General features: G+C 40.2%; 1 protein-coding gene across 4 annotated transcripts; it reads right to left on the reverse strand.

Annotated features, from left to right (window-relative positions):
• Nucleotides 1-5,758: 5,758 nt before the first annotated feature.
• On the reverse strand, nt 5,759-13,780 carry HAUS4 (HAUS augmin like complex subunit 4). 4 transcript variants are annotated; one of them, XM_054577732.1, is made up of 10 exons: nt 13,698-13,780; nt 11,882-11,949; nt 10,303-10,445; nt 10,085-10,216; nt 9,613-9,747; nt 8,167-8,263; nt 7,502-7,647; nt 7,234-7,364; nt 6,847-6,915; nt 5,759-6,701 (listed from the first exon to the last, which is right to left on the reverse strand). In XM_054577732.1, exons 2-10 carry the CDS (start codon nt 11,934-11,936, stop codon nt 6,518-6,520), a joined length of 1,092 nt encoding a protein of 363 aa, XP_054433707.1. In that variant the 5' UTR covers nt 11,937-11,949; nt 13,698-13,780; the 3' UTR covers nt 5,759-6,517. The 4 variants fall into 4 exon arrangements, with proteins under 4 accessions (XP_054433707.1, XP_054433705.1, XP_054433704.1 ...); XM_054577730.1 differs by having other exon boundaries at nt 13,642-13,780; XM_054577729.1 differs by having other exon boundaries at nt 13,634-13,780.
• Nucleotides 13,781-23,852: the final 10,072 nt, after the last annotated feature.

The raw sequence follows: 23,852 nt of genomic DNA on the forward strand, positions 1-23,852 counted from the left end.
TCTCTATGCTCTGCTTCATCTGCTCTGCCCTCCATGCTGAACTCTTGTGCTCAGGAGCATATGAATCACTGTTATACACCTCCACTGGATGTGGGTCTTGGCTGGGATGAAGATATAGAGATGGTAGAACAAAAGGGCAAAAATCCTGGGTGAGAAATAATGTTATTTTTCCCAAGAAGAGCTAGTGACCAACAGGCAAGAGCATTGGAAACTGTTCTGCAAGGGAAGGAGTACCCACTCCCAGATCACCCTCCAATGGGCCTGCCCGCATTCCTCATTTTCAAGCCCATTTCCTCTACCTGATCTTGTTTGTATATCTTTGTTCAAACACCTCCAGCCCATCATTGTAAACCCTCCTTTCAACTTCTCTTGTGCTGCCCTCTTCCCTCAGCAGTTACCTCCCTCCCCAGGACCACTTTCACTCACCTCTACCTGCCCAGCCAAGCTGCACTCTTCAATACCAAAATAATGGCCCGTTTGACCTTCCTACTGCTCCAAATTGCTGCTTCACAATCAAGGCTGTCCTTTAGCCACAAAAGTGGCAGAGTTACTGAGGCAAAATAATCTATGCTGATTTGCATTCTCTTCCTTGTCATCTTCTATTATACAGTATTTATCTGTCAAATAGAAAGTAGAAACTGTTCTGGAACATAGAAAAAGATGGAAAACTACTCAATTTGTTTATGAAGCCAGAATACACCTAATATCAAAACCTGTCAGAAATAGCACCCCTCACATACCCACAAAATCTATAGATCAATCTCACTTATGAATATAAATGTAAAATCCTAAAATATTTAAGATTAACACATAAAATTCAATATTATATTAACATAATAACTATATACCACAACTAATTGGGGTTTATCCCAGGAATTAACACAAGGTTAGGAATTAGCAAATTTATTTATGTAACAGGTCAAAAATAAACCAAACAAGAAAAACATTTGATCATTTTTATTTATTTATTTTTTGAAGTATATTTTATTGATTATGCTATTACAGTTGTCCCATTCTTTTCTCTCCTCTTTATCCTCCTCTGTCCAGTACCTTCTTTCCCTCCAGCATTCCCCATCCCTTAGTTCACGTCCATGGGTCGTATGTATAAGTTCTTTGACTTCTCCGTTTCCTATAGAATTCTTAACCTCCCCCTGTCTATTTTGTACCTACCAATTATGTTTCTTATTCCCTGTACCTTTCCCCCCTCTCTCTCTCTTCCCCCTCCTCACTGATATCCTTCTAATGTGATCTTCACTTCTGTGATTCTGTTCCTGTTTTACTTGTTTGCTTAGTTTGTTTCTGGTTTTTTTTTTTAGGTTCAGTTGTTGATAGTCATGAGTTTGTTGTCATTTTACTGTTCAGTTTTGATTTTCTTTTTCTTAGATAAGCCCCTTTAACATTTCATATAATAAGAGCTTGGTGATGATGAACTCCTTTAACTTGACCTTGTCTGGGAAGCACTTGATCTGCCCTTCCATTCTAAATTATAGCTTTGCTGGATAGAATAATCTTGGATGTAGGTACTTGGCTTCCATGACTTTGAATACTTCTTTCCAACCCCTTCTTGACTGTATGGTTTCTTCTGAGGAATCAGCTGATAGTCTTTTGGGAACTCCTTTGTAGGCAACTGTCTCCTTTTCTCTTGCTGCTTTTAATATTCCATCCTTATCTTTAACCATGGGATTATGATGTGTCTTGGTGTGGTCCTCTTTCTCTTTTGGGTCCAACTTCTTTGGGACTCTCTGAGCTTCCTAGACTTCTTGGAAGTCTATTTCCTTTGCCAGACTGGGAAAGTTTTCTTGCATTATTCTTTCAAATAAGTTTTTGATTTCTTTCTCTTCCTCTTCTCCTTCTGGCGCTCCTATGATTCGGATGTTGGAACGTTTTAAGTTGTCCCAGAGGTTCCTAAGCCTCTCCTCATTTTTTTGATTCTTATTTCTTCATTCTGTTCTGGTTGAATGTTTTTTTCTTCCTTCTGCTCCAAGTCGTTGATTTGAGTCCCGGTTTCCTTCCGTTCACTGTTGTTTCCCTGTATATTCTTTTTTCTTTCACTTTGAATAGCCTTCACTTTTTCCTCTATTTTGGACCATACTCAACCATTTCTGTGAGCATCCTGATTACCAGTGTTTTCAACTCCGCATCTGATAGGTTGGCTCTCTCTTTGTCGCTTATTTCTTTTTCTGCAGTTTGGACCTGTGCTTTCATTTGGGACATATTTTTTTGTCTTGGTGCACTGGTCTGGATCAATGTTTCTTCTTTAACTCATTAGTTGTCAGACTTCCAAACAGTTCAATTTCGGAAGTTCTGGTTGTTTATGTTTTTTAATTGGTTGTTTCCTTCTTCTGGTTGTGCGAGGAGACAAAGCTTATCTACCTACACCTCCATCTTGGCTGGAACTCCTCAGCCAGGAAAGTATTTGATCATTTTTAATAGCCACCAAAGAGAACATGATAAGTTAATTCCACTTTCTATAAACAGTCTTTTAAAATTTTTTTAAATGTATTGATTTTTAGAGAGAGAGAGAGGAAGGGGGGAGGGGAGAGAGAGAAACATTGATTTGTTGTTCCACTTATTTATGCATTCATTGATTGATTCTTGCATCTGCTCCAACCAGGGATTGAACCCATAACCTTGGTGTATAGGGATGACACTCTAACCAACTGAACTACCTGGCCAGGGCTCTATAAATATTCTTAATATTCTTTATATATAAATGCATATATGTATATATATGAAATCAACAATTTATGTAAACATAAAATAAAACAAGACTGTCTAGTCTCATCACTGTATTTAATATTATTCTGAAAAATCCAATTTAATAAGGCTGGAAATTGAAAAAGGGGGTGTTATAACTTTTGGAGAGGCAAATTTATCATTGTTTGCAGATGATATGTTGTATACATAGAAAATACATGAGAATCAATTCTAAAATAATGAGAATTAATAATGGAATTCAGAGATGTCACTTGATACAAGACAAATATTGAGTTGCCAAAAAGTTTGTTTGGTGTTTTTCCATAAGATGGTTCTAGTAGCGCTTAATTGTTTTTAATTTAATTTGAAACAATTGTTAGATTTTATTGTGACAGCTGTCATATCAGTGTGTGTTAAAAAAAATCAAAACTGGTAAATTTTTGTGTAGCCATTTTAATGTTGAAGATGGAAGAAAATAAACAACATTTTTGGCAGATTATGCTTTATTATTTCAAGAAAGGTAAAAACACAACTGAAACACACACAAAAAATTTGTGCAGTGTATGGAGAAGGTGCTGTGATTAATTGAACATGTCAAAAGTGGTTTGTGTAGTTTCGTGCTGGAGATTTCTCACTGGACAATGCCCCAGTCAGACCAGTTGAAGTTGATATTGATCAAATTGAGATATTGAGAACAATTAATGTTATACCATACGAGAGCTGACATACTCAGAATATCCAAATCAATAAATTTATTGGTGAAAATGAAAAACATGTCTTTTATTTTATGGAAAAAAACCATATGGACTTTTTGGCCAACCTAACATAAAACATTTGTAGCCTTCTTATATACTAAGAATAACTGATTAGAAGACAAAAATCAATTTTGAAAAAATATCCCAGTAACATGATAATTAAGATCACAGCTTATGGAGCCAGATGCCCTGCTCATTCATCTACTAACCACGTGAACCTAACCCCTCTGGCTTGTTCCCTCATCCACAAAATGGGAATGTAAGTCTCATAAAGCTATTTGAGAATTAAGTTAGTTAATACAGTGAAGTATTTAGAACCTATTCTGCTCCTAGGAAGCCTTAAATGTGCCTTAGCTATTGTGTTAGTATTTTCTGCATTCATAGTGGTTATAATAACACCACCATAAAAAACTTAAGCTGTTAACTTTACTGAAAAATGTGATGAATCTGTGTAAAGACAATTACAAAATTTTACTGAGATATATAATGAAAGTCTGAAAAAAAATGGAGAGACAATCCATGTTCTTAGAAAAAGTGAGTCTCATAAAGATGTTGATTCTTAACCATCGATTTCCAGTTTTTAGAACATTCAATCACAATTCTAATGGAATCTTGTTAGTTGATAAAATGATTCTACAATTCCTCTGTAATAAAAAAAGACAAGCAAAGAAAATTTTTAAAAAGAAGAGGAAATATGCCCTTTACCTCAAGCCCTTAAAGAAAAATAAGCAATATATAAGTAAATAAAGGGTTACCATGTGCAAGAATAGACAAAATAAAAGAGCTAAACCAATAGCCCAGAAGAACACCTGTCATATGTACATGGGTGTGTGATTAAATATATAACTTCAATTTGTGATATAACAGCTAACATTTATGTTGCCCTTATTTTGAGTCAATTCCTGTGAAAAGCACTTTACATTCACAAGAACCCCGAATCTTCACAAGAACCCTGTAAGGTATAAGTGTTATTCATCTATGGGTGAAGGAACTAAGTCTTAGAGACATTAAATGACTTGCTACCCAACGTAGAGACTTAAATGGGGTCAACGCACCCAAATCAAGTGACTCTAGAGTCATTGATCTTAACCCTAAGACGTTATCATTTATAATTTCCCTTCTAGAAAACTATCCTAGACAATCTTCACAAACTAGGACAAAGATTAATTAAGAAAAAAGCTTAGTGTAGCATTTTTTATGATTACAAAGAAATGTAAAACAACAAGTTGGATATTCTATAGGGATATGATTTAAAAAATCATCCATGCAATGAAATCTTAAGCAATCAGTAGAATGTTGTCAGAAAAAATTTAATAATGTGGAGAAATGCTCATGATATGCCATTAAGTGATACAGATTACAAATTGTACAAACAGAATGACCTCAGCATATAGAAAATATTGTACTTTCCAAATTATTTATAATCATACTTATATGGAAAAAATTTTTTAACGTGTATAAAATCTGTGATCTCTGCCTGGTCTTTCTGCTTGTTTACATCTTTTTCTTTTGAAGGCCTAGCCAAGGCTCCCCTGCTCCGCAGGCTCCCGTAACTGACCAATCTTCAGCAGTCACTCTTGCCTCATAGCAATAATGTAATAGTCCTCCTAGGTGGATGAATATTTATGAAGCCTTACCACATGCCTGGCAACTTTAAATGTATTATCTCACTTAATCTTCAGGACATAACCTTATGGGGTAGACATTTTTAATATACCCATCTTGTAGATGAGAAAATTGAGATTAAGGGTCTTGAAAAAAGTTATACTTCAATTAAAAAGCCAAACCCGATTGGTGTGGCTCAGTGGGTTGGGCATTATCCCACAAACTGAAGGGTCACCAGTTTCATTCCTGGTCAGGGCACATGCCTGGGTTGTAGCTGGGTACCCATGGATGTTTCTTTCTCCTCCCTTCCCCTCTCTAAAAATAAATTAGGTAAAATCTTTTTTAAAAATCTGAAGGGCCAAAGAAAGAATCCAGTTCTAATTCCCAACTCATTGCTTTTTGTTTTACGATGTTTCCCAAAATGTGGTCCAAGGACCTTGGGAGCTCTGTAAGACCTTTGTGCAGACATACTTTGACACTAGCCAGGGCCCTCCCTTGTTCTAAGACCATGGAAGTTGGTTTCTCTGTGATCCCCTCCCACCCTCTGCTTTTGGAAAAAGAAGTAACCCTCAAACCACACCAGAGGGAACCAGGAGCACAGTGGTCTGTGTCCTTTCCTATAACAAGAACTGGATGCCTAGCTGCTTTATCACCATACCCCTACTGAGAGCCACAGTGACAGAATAGTTACCACCTGCCATAACATCTAGCACTCCTCTGCAGACTGTAGTTCTTCAAGAGCAAGCCCAGTTTTAATCCACTCTTGCTCTCTAAGAATGAAGTCCCAAAGACTCCACGTGGGTAGGCTGGCACTTCTCCCTTCCACCCTTTGTGTAAGCACTGTAGATCTGTCTTTTGTTTATATCTACTCAGTTCCCCCTCCTTACACTCACAGCCTTTGATACTCTTTTTCCATCTTTGCCCAAAGGAAAAATGACTAAAACCTTAAGACTCAATAGTATCACTTTATTCAGAAGATAATCAAATACAATAAAGGGCTGACACTGGAAAAATAGCTAAATATACTGCATAAAAGTATATAAATCACCCTGGCTGGCGTGGCTCAGTGGATTGAGCGCCGGCCTGAGAACCAAAGGGTTGCTGGTTTGATTCCCAGTCTAGAGCAGATGCCTGGCTTGTGGGCCAGGTCCCCAGCAGGGGGCGCGCAAGAGGCAACACACACTGATGTTTCTCTCCCTCTTTCTCCCTCCCTTCCCCTCTCTAAAAGTAAATAAATAAAATCTTTAAAAAAAAATTATATAAATCAGATACATTCTCCAGAAGAGATTCAGTCATTGTAATCAGGAAGAGAAACCAGAAGGTTTGTAAATGACTGCAGTGTTTCAAGCAAGTGTCCCATACTCCCTTGAGTGAAGATGGCCCCAGGTGGAGGTCTCCTTTTAGCAGGAAGAGGAGGAGGCAGCATCAGTGCACAAGCCATGCCATCTGGCCAGCCACATTCAGCGGTAGGCCTTGTTGAACTCCTGAAGTGCCCAGCGTTTGTTCTCAGTTGCCTGCTTGAGTTGGGTGTACTCTTTCACCAGCCTGTCAAACTCCTCCCCAAGGACTTCATAGGAGTTCAGGACCTGTCGGGACTTCTCCATGTCCTGTTCTTGTAGACGAATGGCCCCCTCCAAACGGTCCCTAAGAGCCCAGGCACAAAAGGTACAAATATAAGGATCTGGCTCCTCAGAAAGTAGACAAGAATGGGAACATGTTAAAATGAATGAGTCTTGAGAGTGTGGGAACCAGCTATGAATAGCTGTACCAAGCTCTTAGGAGTTCTCACCTAATGAGACGATGAACTTCCACTTTCTCAGCAGTATAAGTGTCAGACAGAATCTTTAGCTCCTCCATCCTGACAGAGGAAAGAAAGAAATGTGAAGCTGAGGATCCCTGATAGGAGCAGGGTTAGGAATGGGACACAGTACATGGCCATGGTCAAAGATGTTGGCTAAGCAGTGACAGGTTAAACAGGTCACTCTGAATTCCTAAGCAGGTTATCTCATAGTCACCTATTTCAGAAAGCTTTAAAATAAAAGAATCAAGAATATTGAAAGCTTTGGGGTAATCCGAAGGCTAATACTGCTGTATAACATTTCCTTGTAGATCCCGACAAGGAAAGAGAGGTAAGGGGGGTGGTTTGTCCTTTAAATCCATAAGGGTCATAGCTCACCTCAACTTAAGGATCATGGCACCACACTTAATCTCCAGGTACTGGGCATTGATGCAGTCTAGCTCAGACTGAGTCTTTAGCCGGTGTTCTTGAAGAAGTCTCTGCAGTAAGGTGAGGCAGCGGAGAAGCACCTGAACTCCCAGGAGGCAGGAGGAAGAGAATGTAAAGAAAATATAGAGAAAAAAGCAAATCAGAAATCCATGTCTTCCCCAAAAGTGTCCCAGAGTCAGAGTAAAACAGGGGAGGCTATCTCACTGCTCTAACAAACCTGGGAGTAGGTGGCACTCTTCTTCTCCAGCAGCACCATCTGGTCCTTCTGCTCACTCTTGGCATCCTGGCACTGCTGCTTCTCACTCACCAGGACCTCTGCCAGTTTCCATGCCTTTGCTGCCTTCAGGGTTTCACTGTCTGAATCTGGGCAAATAGAACACTGAATGGACAGGAAAACCCTAATTGCTACGGCCCTTCTAAGGCCATTTTTCAGTGCCCCTACCCTACATCTAGCCCTAGAAATTCTGTCTTCTTCTAGATTTTCTTCTGATGTCCTATTAAAAATGGCTCAGTTCTCATAATTATGTTCTCTCTTACCTTTAATTCCAGATTTGGCCCTTAATTCTTAAATCATAGAGATAAAGACAAGGGGAACACCTATTAGCCTGAACTTTCTTCCACATTCCACTCTGATTCTCCTGAAAATGAATTCATCCTTCCCTGCAGCAAGAGGGCACTCCAGTTTGGTACATTATGAATAAAAGGAGTTCTCACAAAATTTCTTGCTTTTATTCTACCAGCAAGGAAACAAACAAACATCTCCTGTGTCTCCTATGCTTCCCAGATTCTGTTCCAAATCTAAACTTCAAACATTATTCTTAAAAGAGCAGCCCAGGAGCCCTGAGGGCCAGCTGTGAACAGACACAGAGAACCAACACTCACCAGAACTGGGATTGTGGTAGCAAAGCAAAGTGAAACATTTCTTCTTAAGCTGTTCCTCCACTTCGAGCGGGAGCCGGGCCCTCATCCACACAAAATCCTACAGCCACAGAAACAAAAAGAGATACAAACAGACTGTTAGAACTAGGAAGATCCAGTCAATGAATACATAACAATCTCAGTGATAACCAAAGGAAATGCATGAAGAGACATCAGGGGAGATTCATTTTTAATGTTTTAATGTAAGGATGTGCATAAAAATAAAACTAACAGGGTGAATCACCAGAGCACTGTTTATAATAGCAAATGCCTGAACAAGAAAATTCATTATTAGCCCATCAAATTAGCAAAGAATAATATGATTGTCAAAATCCCATATTGATGAAAATGTGGGGAACTAGGGACACTGGAAACACCTTTCTGGAAAATAGTTTGGCACTATGTACCAGTATGTTCTATATATGTATTCTCTAACCCAGTGATCTCACCTTGAGCACTAATACTTGGGAAAGAATCATACAAGGGCAAAGACACGTATGTTCATATCAGTGTGGTTTCTTACAGCAAAAAAATGTAAAACAACTTTAACATCCATCAATAAAGTTAAACAAATTATGCTATATTCATACAATGGAATCTGGTCTGTCATTTAAACCAATGATATAACAATACTGAGCACTAACTATGTGCCTGGACACTGTGCTGAGTGCTTTAGAGGTTGTCATCTTATTTACATTTATTGACTGACTTGAAAAGAAGTCCAAAATATATTAAGTGAAAACAGATTATGTTCTCTATACAAGCATGGAGAGTATACTATTTATGTCAAACTGTATATATTTCTAGATGTAGCATTTCAGCCTTTACTTTCTTCTGTGTAACGTTTTTCTTATTTAAGTTTGACCACCAAGGCCCTGACACGCGTGGTTCAGTGAGTTGAGTGTCGTCCAGAAAAGCAAAAGGTCACAGATTTGAATCTCTTTCAGGGCACATGCCTGGGTTGCATGCCAGGTCCCCAGCTGGGGGTGTGCAACTGATCAATGTTCCTCTGCAACTCTTTCTTCTTCCCATCCCCTCTCTCTAAAAATAAAATCTTTTTTTAAAAAAGTTTGACCACCGTGAATGTATACATTTTTAAATATTTTATTTATTTATTTTTCAGAGAGAGAGGAAGGGAGGGAGGAAGAGAAGGAGAGAAACCTTAACATGCGAGAGGAACGCTGACCAGTTGCCTCCTGCACACCTCCAACCAGGGACCAGGCCCGCAACCCAGGCATGTGCCCTGGCTGGGAATCGAACCAGTGACCCTTTGGTTCACAGGCTGGCACTCAATCCACTGAGCCACACCAGCCAGGGCAACATATACATTTTTATAAAAACAGTAAAGCTTAACAAAAAAAATGTTTGAATATATAGGAGAAATTAAGCCAGTATTTGTTCACCCCCAACCTCTGAGGGTGGCATGAGCTCCAGAAGGTCTGCTTTCTCCAGTCCTAGCAGTGAAGGAGTCTCCCTCTCCTGGCTAGGACCTAACAGCTGTGTTAGTTCAGTCACGAGTAGCCGCTGTTCAAGGGTCTCATGAAACTGAGAGAGAGAATAAAAACAAAAAGAGGTTACTCTAAAACTTCTTTCACTCACCTCTTCCATCCTCACGAACCAGTTCTTCACACATTTTCAAAGTTCTCAAATATGTCATCTCCTTCAGATAAATTCTCAGCTGTCAGTGTCTTCTCCTGTTAATCTTTCTTTTCAAAATCCTGACAACATACCCACCTCTTCCTCGGATAACTACTGTCCATTTCTTTTTGATAAGCTATTATATGAAGCTTCTTCTTCCCCCAGGTCATATAATCAGACAAAACCATAGTTGGCCTGCTTATTTCTGTGGAAAACCACCCCTACTTTATCTCTCCTGCCTCACCTTTTTGTCCTCAGAAGTTAAATTTGCATCTTGTATCTTCACATAGTAGTCCACAAGCAGCTCTTGAATTACTCTATGTAAAATCTCAGACCTCAGCCATGTTGTCTTGTGGAGTCGAACTTCCTTCCATGCCTAAAAAATTTTTTAAAAATCCCAAGGAGGAACTTCTCTCTGAGATTTTTCCTTCCTTCTATCATCCCTTCAACCAGGGCTCTTACCTGAGCCTGCTCCTTTGCCAGGGAGAGGCTTAAGCCACTCTCGTCCACATGTTGTGAGAGACTCAGCAGCAGTTTGCTGAAGTGTGGGTTCTGTAACAAGTCCTCTTCACTCAGGTTACAAGGAGGAAGCTGTTTGCCGCACACTTAATGGGATGTCCCCCATTGAGACAAAAAGCAAAGAAGGTATGGACTCTTATTTTATATAAATGATCATAACTCTTAGCTTAATAGTCACTTCCAAAAAAACGCTAGGTTCCCTTCCCAAAAGGTAGGGAAGTTTTCTAATTCTAATGAAATTAAAAAATATATATCCACCAATAAACTAGAGGCAATACTCAAAGTAACAAGCATCTGTATTATATACAAGGGCATTAATCAAGAATTAGGAGACAAGTCTCTAATAAAAGGTCTTAGAAAATGGAAATGCAGTCTAAGAGTATGAGACAAATAGAAATCAAGAATAAGGGACCCTTTAGTGGGGTTTACCCCAGTACACAAAATGTCTCAGTCACTCAGAATAACTAAGTTCTTGAGGAAGGGGGAAAAAAAAACACACACATGCAAAGTTCCAACTTGGGATATAATCTCTAGTCTCATAAGCAGGACAAAGTGCATTCTTCTTAAAAGTAAAATAAAATTTTTTTAAAGATTTTTACTTATTTATTTTTAGAGCAGGGAAGGGAGCGAGAAAGAGAGGGAGAGAAACATTAATGTGTGGTTGCCTCTCAAATGTTCCCTACTGGGGACCTCGCATGCAACCCAGGCCTGTGCCTGACTGGGAATTGAATTGGTGACCCTTTGGTTCGCAGGTCAGTGCTCAATCCAGAGCCCTGGCTAAAAAAGTAACAAATTTAACTAACCAAATTTCTCTTTAGAGTAAATAGAGCTGGGTAACTCATGGGTATGCAGAATAGCACATGTATGACAGAAAGTCAAGAAACTGGGATTCTGTTGTAATTCCGTAACGTCAACGGGCTTTCTTCCCATCTCTTTTCTAATGTGCTTTCTGCTGGGTCTTGTTTTACTCCCATTTACCAAGCATTCAAATGTTCATTCTTTGGAACATCATACCCAAAGTTCTTTTAGAGAATAAGAACTCTCTTTTTTTCCCTCACAAGGCAGAAGGATCGATATGGAAATGGTCAGAATATAGAAGATTCAAGTCCTTGAAGGATTCAAGATATAGAAAGGATTTGGGATATGGAAAGAATTCAAGATATGGAAAGATCTGAGATTTTAGAGACAAGGTATGAAAAAATTCAAGCTATAGGCAGGAAGAAAGCCTTTAAGTTTTCTGGCCCCCCTTATTTCCTGGATATGCTTGCTCAAACAGCATGGGAGCATCTTGAGTTTTTAGTATACTGCACAAGCAGATACTAAACAAGAGTCAGTGTAATCTGTTTCCCAATAAGACAGTGTTTAAGAATTTTCATGTATCCCAATTCCCCTAGAAACATAAGCTTCTGTGAGAGGAACAATACTAGTGAACATTATAAATACTTTTTATTATAGAAGGTAAGAACCTGGATAAGACCTCTCTGGATAAGTCATCAGAACTCTCGCAAATTGCTATCCTTACCTTGTTGAAGTATTTCCATCCCCTCTCCAGGTGAGCAGAAATCCCCAGATGCCATCTGATATTCTTATCTTTGGAATCAAGTGAGAGAAAACAAAAAAATGAATGAACTGGCTGGCTGTTCCAGAGGAAACTACCTTGGGTTCAAATGTCTGTTGTCTATGAGCTGAAGAGGAACCTCAGGGATGCCTTTTAACAAGGACGATATCCCACATCCTGGGTCCCAAGCTCTTATACAAGTTTTATAGACAAACTTATCAGTGGCAGAACATTTTGCATTCTAAACACATATATGTTTCCACTTACTATAAGCTGCTTAAAAAGGAGACTCCTTAGACAAGAAAACTTTCCAATTCACTAGTCTAAGCAGGAGGATGCCCCCTAACCCCACCATTATTTCTAAGCTAAAATTGAGTTGCTGTTTCCCAGTTATTCAAAGTCTGCTTCCCCAGCCCCCTAAATCACTGTTATTAAATTCCACAATAGTCTCTTGCACTTCTTTAACTTCTTTCATCTAAGACATGTTGGTAGTTTTGATCATTAACTCCAGAAACCGCTTCAGCAGTGACAAATCATTCCACATTTGCACAACAACTGGTTGTTATGTTTGCACATAACAGCATTAGTGAAGAGCACCTAGAGGAAAGAACATGACAAGAAGATACATATTGCCAAAAGAGTAATGCAAAGGTGTAGTTAACACAGCTGAGGCCAGGACATGGGCTGTGGGTGTTCTGCCAGAACACAGAGTACACTAAAAAGAATGACAGCAACACGAAGGAGCAACAGAGATGGGCAGTTTGGGCTTTGGAGACAAATTTTTCCCCTTGACATTATTTTTCATTTTGCTGCACCATCTCCCCCTCCGAGATACCAACTTCCAAAGGACAGCTGTGCCTCCCAGAGCAGACATAGATTGTCGTTACGATTTAACACTTCGCGATCACAGAATATTTGGTTTATGAGTAACATCAAAGGAACTACTCGTTTTTTAACATGGTCTAGAGCGAGATGCAGCTAAGGAGTCAGAATGCTAGTACTTAATTTGCAGCTCAGCCATTGTTCTGTGTGAATCTGAGGTAAATGATTTTTTTTTGTGCCAAACCTCTTTCCACCTGCAGAACTGAGATGAAGATTCCAGTCTTAGAGAGACATTAATAATTAATAACCTTGTTAACAGAAGCCACTACTAAGTAAGCTCCGTGTTTTCACAATTCTGTTTATCGTTGACCTAAGCCTGCAAATAAAAGTTCTACAGGCAAAGTTCACACACGAAAGTGAGGACCACCCTAAATTTCTAAAAAGTGAGCTGATTTGGCCTCCGAAGAGGAACTTTTCACTTGGAATTTTTCTTTAGGGTGCTTTTCTTTACCCTTTTTAAATGTTAGAGGGCGTGAACGGTAGCAGCAAACAGGCTCAATTCTCCACCCTCTGCACTCAAACGTGTTAAAAACGCTGCTACAAGGATCCAAGCATTTAAATGTTCTGACTCAGGCGTCTTTTAAATTCTTAGAGCTGTCTTTACACGCTGCACTGAACGTTAAATTGATTTTACAGGTATTTTCACAAGATGTGACCCTTACAGGGCCCTACATGAATCAAAATGCGGAGAGGGCTCTCCGGCGTCTACTTCCCTTTTGTCTGGGCAGCCAGTTTCCCAAGGCTGAGGGCGGCCCCAGGCGCGGGACTGGCCGAATTGACCCTCCCAGGGCTCTTCTTCCCCGCAGGGCCGCCCGCCGGCCCTCTGAAGCAAACCTGCACACCAAGGGACAGCTGAAGCTCCCGGGGCAAGGCGGAGCCAAGCTGAGGCTTCAACTACCCGCGTCCGGGCTCCGGAACTTCTCGGGTCCCGTGCTGAGGTGGGCGGGAAACGAGGCCTGGGAGTACCGCCGGGGCGGATCTGAGAGGAAAAAGCCGAAAGAGCCCCGGAGGCCGCGTGAAGTCGAGGGGGCGGGGCCACGCTGGAGGCGGGAACGGCAGGTCCCACCCATCGCCGGGCTCACGTCTTTAGACGCCCACGGCTGAAGACGTACGAAGGCCGGGGTTTGGAGTCTAGCAGTCCCAGGAAGGCTTCTTTACCCTTTCTCCTGTACCTACCCCATGTTGAGGGCAAACGTTGATGAAATGGTAGTGATTGCCAACTTTTATTGAGGGCCTTTGATGAGTCAGGTTTTATGTGGAGCGTTTTACTTCCCTTGCTTGGCCTCATTTACAGCATCCTACGAAGAAATCACTATCATACCTATTTTACTGAAGGGAAAACTAAGGCGAAAAGATGTTAAGTGACTTGTTCAGTGTGGCGCTGGCCCAATGTTTCAGGGTTGAAACCTGACCCAATGGCCCTTTGAACCTTCTCAGACCTGCCGCTCATCCCTACCTGAGAGTCTCCTCACTCAGGCGCCCCGTCAGCTCTGTTCCCTGGGTGGGCTTCTCCAAATTCCTCCTCCAAGAGCCCCTGGCCTCTTCTTTATCTCTCACCCTTCATTCACCCCTCTCTCTTTTTCTTTTAACTATGTGGAGATTTACTGTTTGCTTAACGATAAGTCTGGAGCTGAGGGTCCCAAGACTTCTCAACACATCCCAAGCAGGAAGGAAGGGGAAGAGGAGTTCTTCCTATAACAGTAGGGCAAGAAATTCTTTCCCAGAAGCACCCACCAGACTTTCCCATGTTTCATTGGCCAGACTAGGTCACCTGCCCAAACGTAGACCAATAAGCTGGATATCTTCTCTTTGCCCCCCAGATCCGTATTCTGCCCTCAACACCCTATGTAGCTGGTTAGAACTACCTGTAGGATCTCAGGGTCGCCATATTCCCTGACTGGTTTCAGCGTAGAAGTATCCCAGGAAGAGGTTGGAGGGAGAAAAGACAATGATGGAGGAGGGGGCCAGTTTCCCTGACTTCCTCTATGGGCTTAACCTCAAGTTGGCTATGGACTTCAATGAAAGGTTGTTGTTCCTCTCAAGGGGTCTTCCCCCACCTTCCTGTCTTAAATCTCACCATCATCTTCTTTTCAAAGTTGACTGAAATCTGTCATTAGGTGAATTATTTCAAAAATATTTGATGCTAAGTAAATTGCACCAAGGTTAACAAGTCTCTTGCATCAGAGGAGAAGCTGATAGTCCAACAGATAGGGAAGGCGTGCTAGGTGGTAGAGTTTAACCTTTTCTTTTAGTACCAACTAGAGAATTATTCTAGCAGTACATAGAATAGTGCAATCCAGTGCAGAAATTTTATATCCCCAGTCATCTTGTCAGCTGCCACCTTTCATGGTTAATACTAAAGTGCTGTCATTTTCTAACGCTTTTAAAAATTATTTATGCTTCCTCAGCTCTGTATCGTAGCATCATTAAATATCAGGCATAATGCCCCTAACAAATGGCACTTGGGAAAAATAGGCATGTTTGGATGACTCAGGGCTGGTCAAGAATCTACTGAAATTTCTTGTCTCATATTTTTCAAGTTTTCTTATATGTTTCTACAAAGCTTTGACTAAGCAGCTGTAAAGTATTTGGGAAATGAAAAAAAAAAGGGGGGTAGAGTGGAGAGTCATGGGATGCCTTGAATAGGATCAAAGCTTCAAATGCAATTATCTGTCCCATCTCTGTCTCTGACAAACTGAGTGACCTTGAGCTTCAGCTTCCTTATCTGTCAAAAGGAGGAAATAACATATTTTTTTTAGCTCCTCCAATCTCAGTGTTGATGTAATGATCAAATGAGATAATGGCTGAGAAAGTACTTTGGAAAGACTGTCAAAGTGAGGTGATTTAAAATTGACACTTATTAAGCATTTATTAAGTGCTTTGGGAGAGACACAAAGATAATATATAACCCAATCCCAGATCTGAAGAGGTTCAGAATCCAGTTGAAAAGATAAGACATGCACACGGAAAGCAAATAATATAAGCAGCAAAAAGGTGTCAAAAGAGCAGTTTAGATTATAAGTACTAGAGAAACTTGAAAAAGGTACAGAATTCTTTCTGCAGGAATGGATAGGAACAACTATGAAATAAATCCTGTCTTAGCTGGGCTTGAAAGGAGAGAAAATTTGGATCACTTAGAATAGAGGAAAGATCCCAGCAAGTGGACATAGAGACAAAGAGTCCAAGCTGCGTTCTGGGGCCAAGAGGAGACTAGACCAGCTGAAGCGCTGGATTTCATAAGCCAGTTCTACATAAGACTAGAGAGTTGAGCCAGTATACCATCCTGGCAGTTAAAAGTGAAGCAAAATACTGAAAAAGGATCTTATAATCAGACACCATCTGGTGTCCTTGAGCAAGAAAGAATTGCATGAGTCTGTAGAATTCATTCTCTTTCTTCCCATTCATACCCCACCCCCAATTTTTGTTCTGGCTTTTTTTTTTTTTTAAACAGCCTTATTGAGATAGCTTGGCATACAATATTTAAAGTATACAGTTCATTATGTTTTGACATAACTATACATCTGTGAAACCATCACCACAATCCAGACAGTGAACATATGTATCATCCCCTAAGTGTTTACTTTGCTCTACTGCAACTCCTCTCTCTGATGATTCCCAACCACTGATCTGTTTTCTCTCACTATAGATTTGTATGTATTTTCTACAATTTTATATAAATGGAAACTTTTTTTGGCTCATTTCACAGCGTAATTAATTTTGAGATTCATACATGTTATTGCTAGTATCAATAACTCATTTTTTAAATTCATGTCTTTTTATTGCTGAGAAGTAGTGCAGAATCCTCTTTGAAAACTTTAATTTGTTTGGGTTTGTATTTAAGGAACTGCTTCCTCCAAGACTCCAAGGTGCCCATCTCAGTGCTTGGCATACAGAGGCACTTATTTGTTGAAAGAATGAATTTCTGACCACTCCCAAAGTGCTAATACTTTGTATAGTGGTGGGGGGGGGGTTTGGGGGGGGAGGTTGGGTTTTTTTGCTTGTTTGTTTGTCTTGTTTTGCTGCTGCTGTTTTGTGGAATGCTGGTCTTTATTACCTGTCTCTTCATCAGTGTTGTTCCTCTCACGTTTTGCTGTGCCATATGCAAAATACAATCATTCACTTCTTAAATGTCCTGTAATGATAAAGCCAAGAACATGCTCAAATATTCCTGAGCTAAACTCTGGTGTGGGGTTGGTGAGGTATAAAAAGACAAATTAGGCATAACTCCAGCCCACAATCCACTACTTTGTTGAAGAAGTTGCTCTTGATCAAGTATTTTAAAAATATTCATGTATGTTTTTTTCTTTTCATGTATATGTTTTTAAATTTGAAAAATGTAAATGGGAATCTGAGAAAAAGTCTACTTAACCTTTCAGACATAGGTATTCCTTTGCGGCATTGTTTAGAATTGCAGAGGAGAGCCCTGGCTGGTGTGGCTCAGTGGACTGAGGGCCAGGCTGCAAACCGAAAGGTCGCCGGTTTGATTCTCAGTCAGGGGACCCGCCTGGGTTGTGGGCCAGGTCTCTAATTGGGAGTGTGCGAGAGACAAACAATCGCTGTATCTCTTGCACATCGAGATTTCTCTCCCTCTCTTTCTGCCTTCCTTTCCCTCTCTATAAATAGGTAAATAAATAAAATCTTTTAAAAAAAAATAAAGAAATAGAATTGCAGAGAAGAATGGAGACTTGCTGAGACATTGCAGGGACTCTGCCTCCTACACCCTATCCAGGAAACAAAATAATGCATCAAAGATAAGAGATTTCAGGTGAGTATTTAGTATTCTACTTGTCAAATTAATGGACACTCTTGAGTAGACTATGTCTCACACTGAAAACACAGGCTTAAATAACCAGTTTCAAAAGTAGGAGGTTAAAAATAGCCATTGGACTGTGGAACCAGACTTTTAAAAAAAAGTAAAAACACTATGAAAATATCTGAACAAAAGTAGCAGGAATATATTATGGTATTTTAGACCCAGAAACTAGTTTCAGGAATTAAAAATTTCATAGGAACTTAAGAGATTTTAGAATTATTTTTAAGGATGTTTACTGGAAAATAAAAGTATTCAGAGTCAAAGATATTGATAATTAAGCTAGAAAATTTCATGCCCATTAAGTACATGATTTAAGGAGATAACAAGTAGGTAGAAAATACATAATCAACCTGTGACATCAAATGAAAATTTTAGAACAAATGTTTGTGATGTGCCATTTTTGCAATTGCTTAACCCTTTCAAGGGATTTCAAACCCAGACCCTAGTGGCTTCAAGGGTTGCCTGTCTATTCATGGAAACTTTTGTTGTAAGCCTGATTTTACTTTGAGACACTATTGTGAACTAGAATATAAACAAGGCTCGACAGAGAATTTTAGATCTGAAAGAAAAGCTGAGAAATTTAGCTCCAAAAATGGGACGGATTGAAACAATTTTTACCAAAGGAATATAAGACAGTAAAGGAAATTGATTCAGAAGAAGACAACTAGTATAATTTTGAAAAGCTAGATATGAATCACAAGGTGTGCAGTTCTTGTTATAACGATTGAGTGTGCTGCTGTAATGTGAAAACATGTGCAAGGGTGATAAGTATTTCCCTAGATTTTAAACTGATGGTGACAGTGTCTTGTACTGAGTTGCATGTTAAGAGCTTTTCTCCTTTAAAAATTGTGTCAGAACCAGCAGCAGAAATAGACCAGCCAGAGGGCATTTGGAATTTCATGATCTGGAAAAACATAATATTGTAAATTTTGAGAAACTTCTCCTATGATTAAGGTGTTATGACAAAAAAGAAAAGCTTTAAAACCTAAAGGAAGTTAGCAATTTAGTATACTTTCTATTTACTAAAGAGAAATTTCGGTATGTAACTATGGTAGCCAAGTAGATGCAACCATGGTAGCCAAGTAGGTGAAGTATCACATCTGGGTTTCCCATGGCTGGGTTGCCTTATTTTAAACAAACAAAACAAAGCAAAACAAAACAAAAAAACAGGAACAGCCCTGACCAGTGTGGCTCAGTTGGTTGGGCATCCTCCTGCAAACCAAAAGGTGGCCAGTTCCATTCCTGGTCAGGGCGCATGCCTGGGTTGCAGACGTGGTCCCTGGTTGGGGTGTGTGTGAGAGGCAGCCAATCAATGTTTCTCACATTGATGTTTCTCCTTCCCTTCCCCTTTCTCTAAGAATAAATAAATAGATAACTCTAAAAAACAAAAACAAAAAACCCAGGCATAGATAATTCTGAAATGGGTGCTTTTCTTGGTCAGCTAATTTACTGGTACCTTCAAATGATTAATAATGAAAGGCTGTACGGATGGGGAGGCCATTCAGTTCATCCAAATCAAGGGTTACTTACTCAGATGCCTGAGGGAGTTAGGCAGATAAGCAATTCATGAAGTGTACAGAGGAAAGAATGGAAGGGACTGTGACAAACTAAGGAGAGAATAAACTGGATGAAGGAGCAGCCATCACTCAGTTGCAACAAATTGCTGCCGTGTGGGAATGGAAGTCCTGGGGTGACAGACATAATTATTCTAAAAACCCTAGAAACCCAGCTCTTCATATACAATATGCAGATTTTTATGTGAGATATCCTGAATTATCAATGTGGGTAACCAGTTATTTTGTTTGTAATAATTTATTACAGAGGCAGTGCACATGAATTGTATAAAAATAGACAATGTAGCTCTGGCTGGTGTGGCTCAGTGGATTGAGCACACCAGCCTGCGAACTGAAAGGTCCTGGTTCAATTCCCAGTCAGGGCACATGCCTAGATTGAGGGTGGGATCCGAGTGGGGGATGCTAATACCTGCTCCCTTCCCCTCTCTCTGAAAGTAAAATAAATAAAGTCTTTTTAAAAAAATAGAAAATGTAGGCTAACAATAATAAACATTTTCACCAGAGATTACCTTAGCGCATATACTTTCAGATCTTTTTTTCATAAATATATAGACATTTTAAAAACAAAATATGATTACCCTATATATATGGTTTTGGAACTAGCACTTGTTAATGATTTTTGACCTTTTTAAATTATATTTTATTGATTATGCTATTACAGTTGTCCCAATTTTTCCCCCTCTTCCCCCCTGCACACTGCACCCCCCACTCTCTCAGGCAATCCTCACACCATTGTTCGTGTCCATGGGTCATGTGTGTTAGTTCTTTGGCTACTCCATTTCCTATACTGTACTTTACATCCCTTGGCTATTCTGCAACTACCAATTTCTTCTGTCTCTGTTCTTCTTGGGTTGATGGAGTCTCAGATATGGCATCTATCTGCCTGCCAGCTCCGTGGCCTTGCCTGCTTTTGTCTGGGAGAAAGCTGTCCCTCAGCTCTGGCCTTGATGCCAGACACTTCAGTTCCTCCCTGTATGCCGCTGATGACTTTCAAGATGCTATCCCAGTGCTGGAGCTCAGATGGAGTGAGTCTGAGTAACTTTGTGTGTGGATTCTTTAAGAGAAACTGTTTGAGACTCCAGAAGTTTCTTTCACTGACTCAATCCCTGATAGTTTTTGCAGCCAGAAGTTATGGGGACTTATCTTCCTGGCACTGGCACCCTGGGCTGGGGGGCCTGGTGTGGGGCTAGGACTCTGTGCTCCCAAGACTGCCCTCCTGAATTTTCATCCATCACATGCGTGTGTGGGACCAGTCTGTTCCACATCTCTGCCTCTCTTACAAGTCTGGGTGGATGTGGTTTCTTTAATTCAATAGTTGTCAGACTTCCATTCAACTGATTTCTGCCAGTTCTGAGTAATGGTTGTTCTATAACTTAGTTGTAATTTTGATGTGGTTGTGTGAGGAGGTGAGCCATGGTTACCTATGCGGCCATCTTGACTGGAACTCTTGATCTTTCCATCTTAGTAACTTTGCACTTCATCTAATCCCATCCATGTTAAAAATTTTCCAATTGACCCCAATTATGTTTTATAGCAAGTTGTTTAAACCAATATGAAATTCAGGCCCATGCATTATGTTGTTATTATATACCTTAAGTATCTCTAATCTAGTAGTTTTGACTTAAAAAAAATCATACTGACCTGCTGAAGATAGCTGGCCAGGTGCCCTACAGAATGCCTCACCATCTGGATTTGTCTAGTTGCTTTCTCCTAGTGTCCTTTAGTTTGTTCTCTATCCCTAGTATTTTCCTGTAAACTGCAAGTTACACCTAATAATTCTTTTAGGGTGGGGGGAGTAGCTAGAATATATACTAGGTTGGGTTAGGTATTTACCTCACACCAGAATTGGTCTACTGGTTAGTGATACTAAGACCCATTCCAGAAAACAAATGTGACATGCTGAACCCTCCAACACAGTTACATTTCTGGTCTCAGGACTAAACTGATAGGGTTACTTGGCACTATTGAATGTTCAGTTGTCCACCAGTCATTTCACCTACCATTTTAACATCAATTAATGATCTTTGCCAGATCAATAATTTTGTTAAGTTCACAAAATGCTGCTTGTCAAATTATATCATTATTTTTATATTTATTAGCTGGCATTCTCCCCTCAACTAGGGTTCAAATTCATTTTATAAAAAATAACTGTCGGTGTGCCAAACTCAAATGCACTTGGGGGCAGGATTTAGCCTATGAGCCTCCACTCTCTGATCTACAATCTAAGCCAAACAAAATCTCACCCATCACCTGTACCCTGCAGTATTAGGTCTTTTGTTTGTAACACTCAATTATTTTGCACTAGTCGACATGTTGCTTGTAATCTTCTGAAGGCATTTTATGTATTTGTCTCCCTGGCTAGACTGTGACCTTCTCAAAGGCAGGGACTGTCCTGCAATATATTTCCTTTGCTTCTCCTAACGTGCTTTTAAAGTTACTTTGGCTACTGCTAATTCTAATTAACAACAGCAAAAAGCTCTAGTAAGAACCAAATGTTTTCCTTATTGTTTCTTGTGTTCCCTGGCCTTTCCACTAAAACTTTCCCTAAATATCTATCATAATGAAGTGCTTATCACATGCTCACCTTTGCTGTGGGAATACCTGTGAGAGTGGGAGGAAAGAGGGAAAATAAGCTCTTTATTGGTCTTCAAGGGTTATCACTGAGTTTCTAGTTCTTCATTCAGTAAAATGAGGTGACTGGGTTATCTCTAAAATCACACCTGGCTTGGCTCTAAGTCCCTAGGGTACATACATAAGCAGTACCTTTTAGTGTATTCCTTCCAACCCATTGCTCCCTGCTTGGATAGTATCTTGACTCCCTTCACAGTCAGCAGTATACTTTCTAAGCTTAGGTGACATAATACCCACAGGGACGGAATTTGCCCCTGATGATGCTCCTACCATCACAGACTGGTCTAATCCACACATCCCAGTAAGTTTGCTCATATTTCCAAGGTCAAACATCAGTTGTTTACAACTAGAGCCACGCGTGGCTATTTCAAGGGTCCTATACAAGCAATTGTCTCAGCAGAGGCCCAGTCTTGGGTCTTCTTGCTGCGAGGGAGGAGAGAATGCAAAGGGCTGAAACTGGTTGAACCCTTGTCCTTGTTGTGGAGCCTCACCATTAGGGCTCTGAATGACCCCAGGCCAGCTCTGAGGTATAGGTCTTTCTAAAAAATAAAATGAAATAAAAATCCTTTAGCTCGCTTGTTTTTCCAAATGCTTTTATTTCAGTTCTATTAGTCTCCTTTCCCTTTTTAATCCCTTCTGTAAAGGTACAGTCTCAAGGACCTCATCCAACTGGCTTTATGTGCCTGGAATTAGCACTTTCCCTAGAAATAAATCAGACAAAGACAAATACCATATGATTTCACTTATACATGGAATCTAAATGAAATAAATGAACAAACTAAATAGAAACAAACTGTCCTCCTCCTTGGCTGAGGACAGTCTCCACCCTGATTATGAATAGAGTCTTACCATTTCCTGGCTTTGAGAGCTCCAGGTAAGGAAAGGGGAAACAGAGGTCTTAGAAGTAAGGCAGAGAGAGACCCATCACCAGCCTTATTTTTTAAAAAAACTTAAAAAAAAAAAAAAAAGAATCCTCACTCGAGGACATGTTTTTTGATTTGAGAGCTCTGGGGGGCGGGGGGGCGGGAGAGAAAAGAGGAGAGTGGAGAGAAACGATTGGTTGCCTCCTATATGCACCCCAACTGGGAATCCAACCTGCAACCTGGGTATGTGCCCTGACTGGGAACCAGACCTGCAACTTTTAGTGTACTAGATGATGGTTCAATCAATTGAGCCACCAAGCCAGGGCCCAGCCTTATTCTTGATAAACCACATTTAGGCCTGCAACAAACGGGACTAGCCAGAGCAAGTAGCCAAAGTCCTCTATGAAAGCCTAACCCCTGTCCTGTGACTCTAGCCTAAAAAAGACTCAAAATGAATCCATAATTCTTCCATTTTTTCCTCTTCCCCACCTCAGGCCTAGTGGCTGTTGATGAAAATCAGGTGGCAAGTTGCCAAACATGACCTACCTGTTGCTGTATCCTTGGCAGCACCCTATGAATCTTACACTATCAACTGAAAATATTAAATAGAACTATTAAGGATGAGCAATCTCCCAGTGAGTAAGAAGAGCCTGCCAGTGATGTGTGGTGCCAGGGCTGCAATTCTGCCACGGCCTGCCTTCCCCGGGCCTGTCTGTCCTCATCAGATGTTAGCACTGTTTCTCCCCCGGAAAGAAAGTAGCCATAGTGGCAAGAACAGTCTTGGTGAGCATAGACCAAGAAAAGCGTTAGCCAGTCAGCAGCAGATTGAGGTAAAAATCAGAGTAAGAAGCAAAGGGTCAGAATGACAGAGTAGGCAAGACCCCAAGAGTAAAGAAAATGCTGAAGGGATGGATATAAAGCTACACATGCTTCTCTGGATCTCCCAGGCCTGGAGTACCCTACTGAGAAAATTTCCCAGTCACAGAGTCTTTGTATTCACTTATTTAATAATAATAATAGTTACAAGTAATTCTGGCTGTAGAACAAGTAGTCTATTATCAACACATTTATTCCTCCAAAGAAGTACATTTGCCCCTCTGGTATGAATCTGAACTCTTCTTACTCTCTCATATTCTTATTGAGGCATCTTCAATTCCCAGGTTGGCTGGCAT

The sequence above is a fragment of the Pteronotus mesoamericanus genome, unplaced genomic scaffold (genome assembly GCF_021234165.1).
Source record: "Pteronotus mesoamericanus isolate MK-2021 breed Mesoamerican mustached bat unplaced genomic scaffold, CSHL_Meso_final contig_46, whole genome shotgun sequence".
NCBI lineage: Eukaryota > Metazoa > Chordata > Mammalia > Chiroptera > Mormoopidae > Pteronotus > Pteronotus mesoamericanus.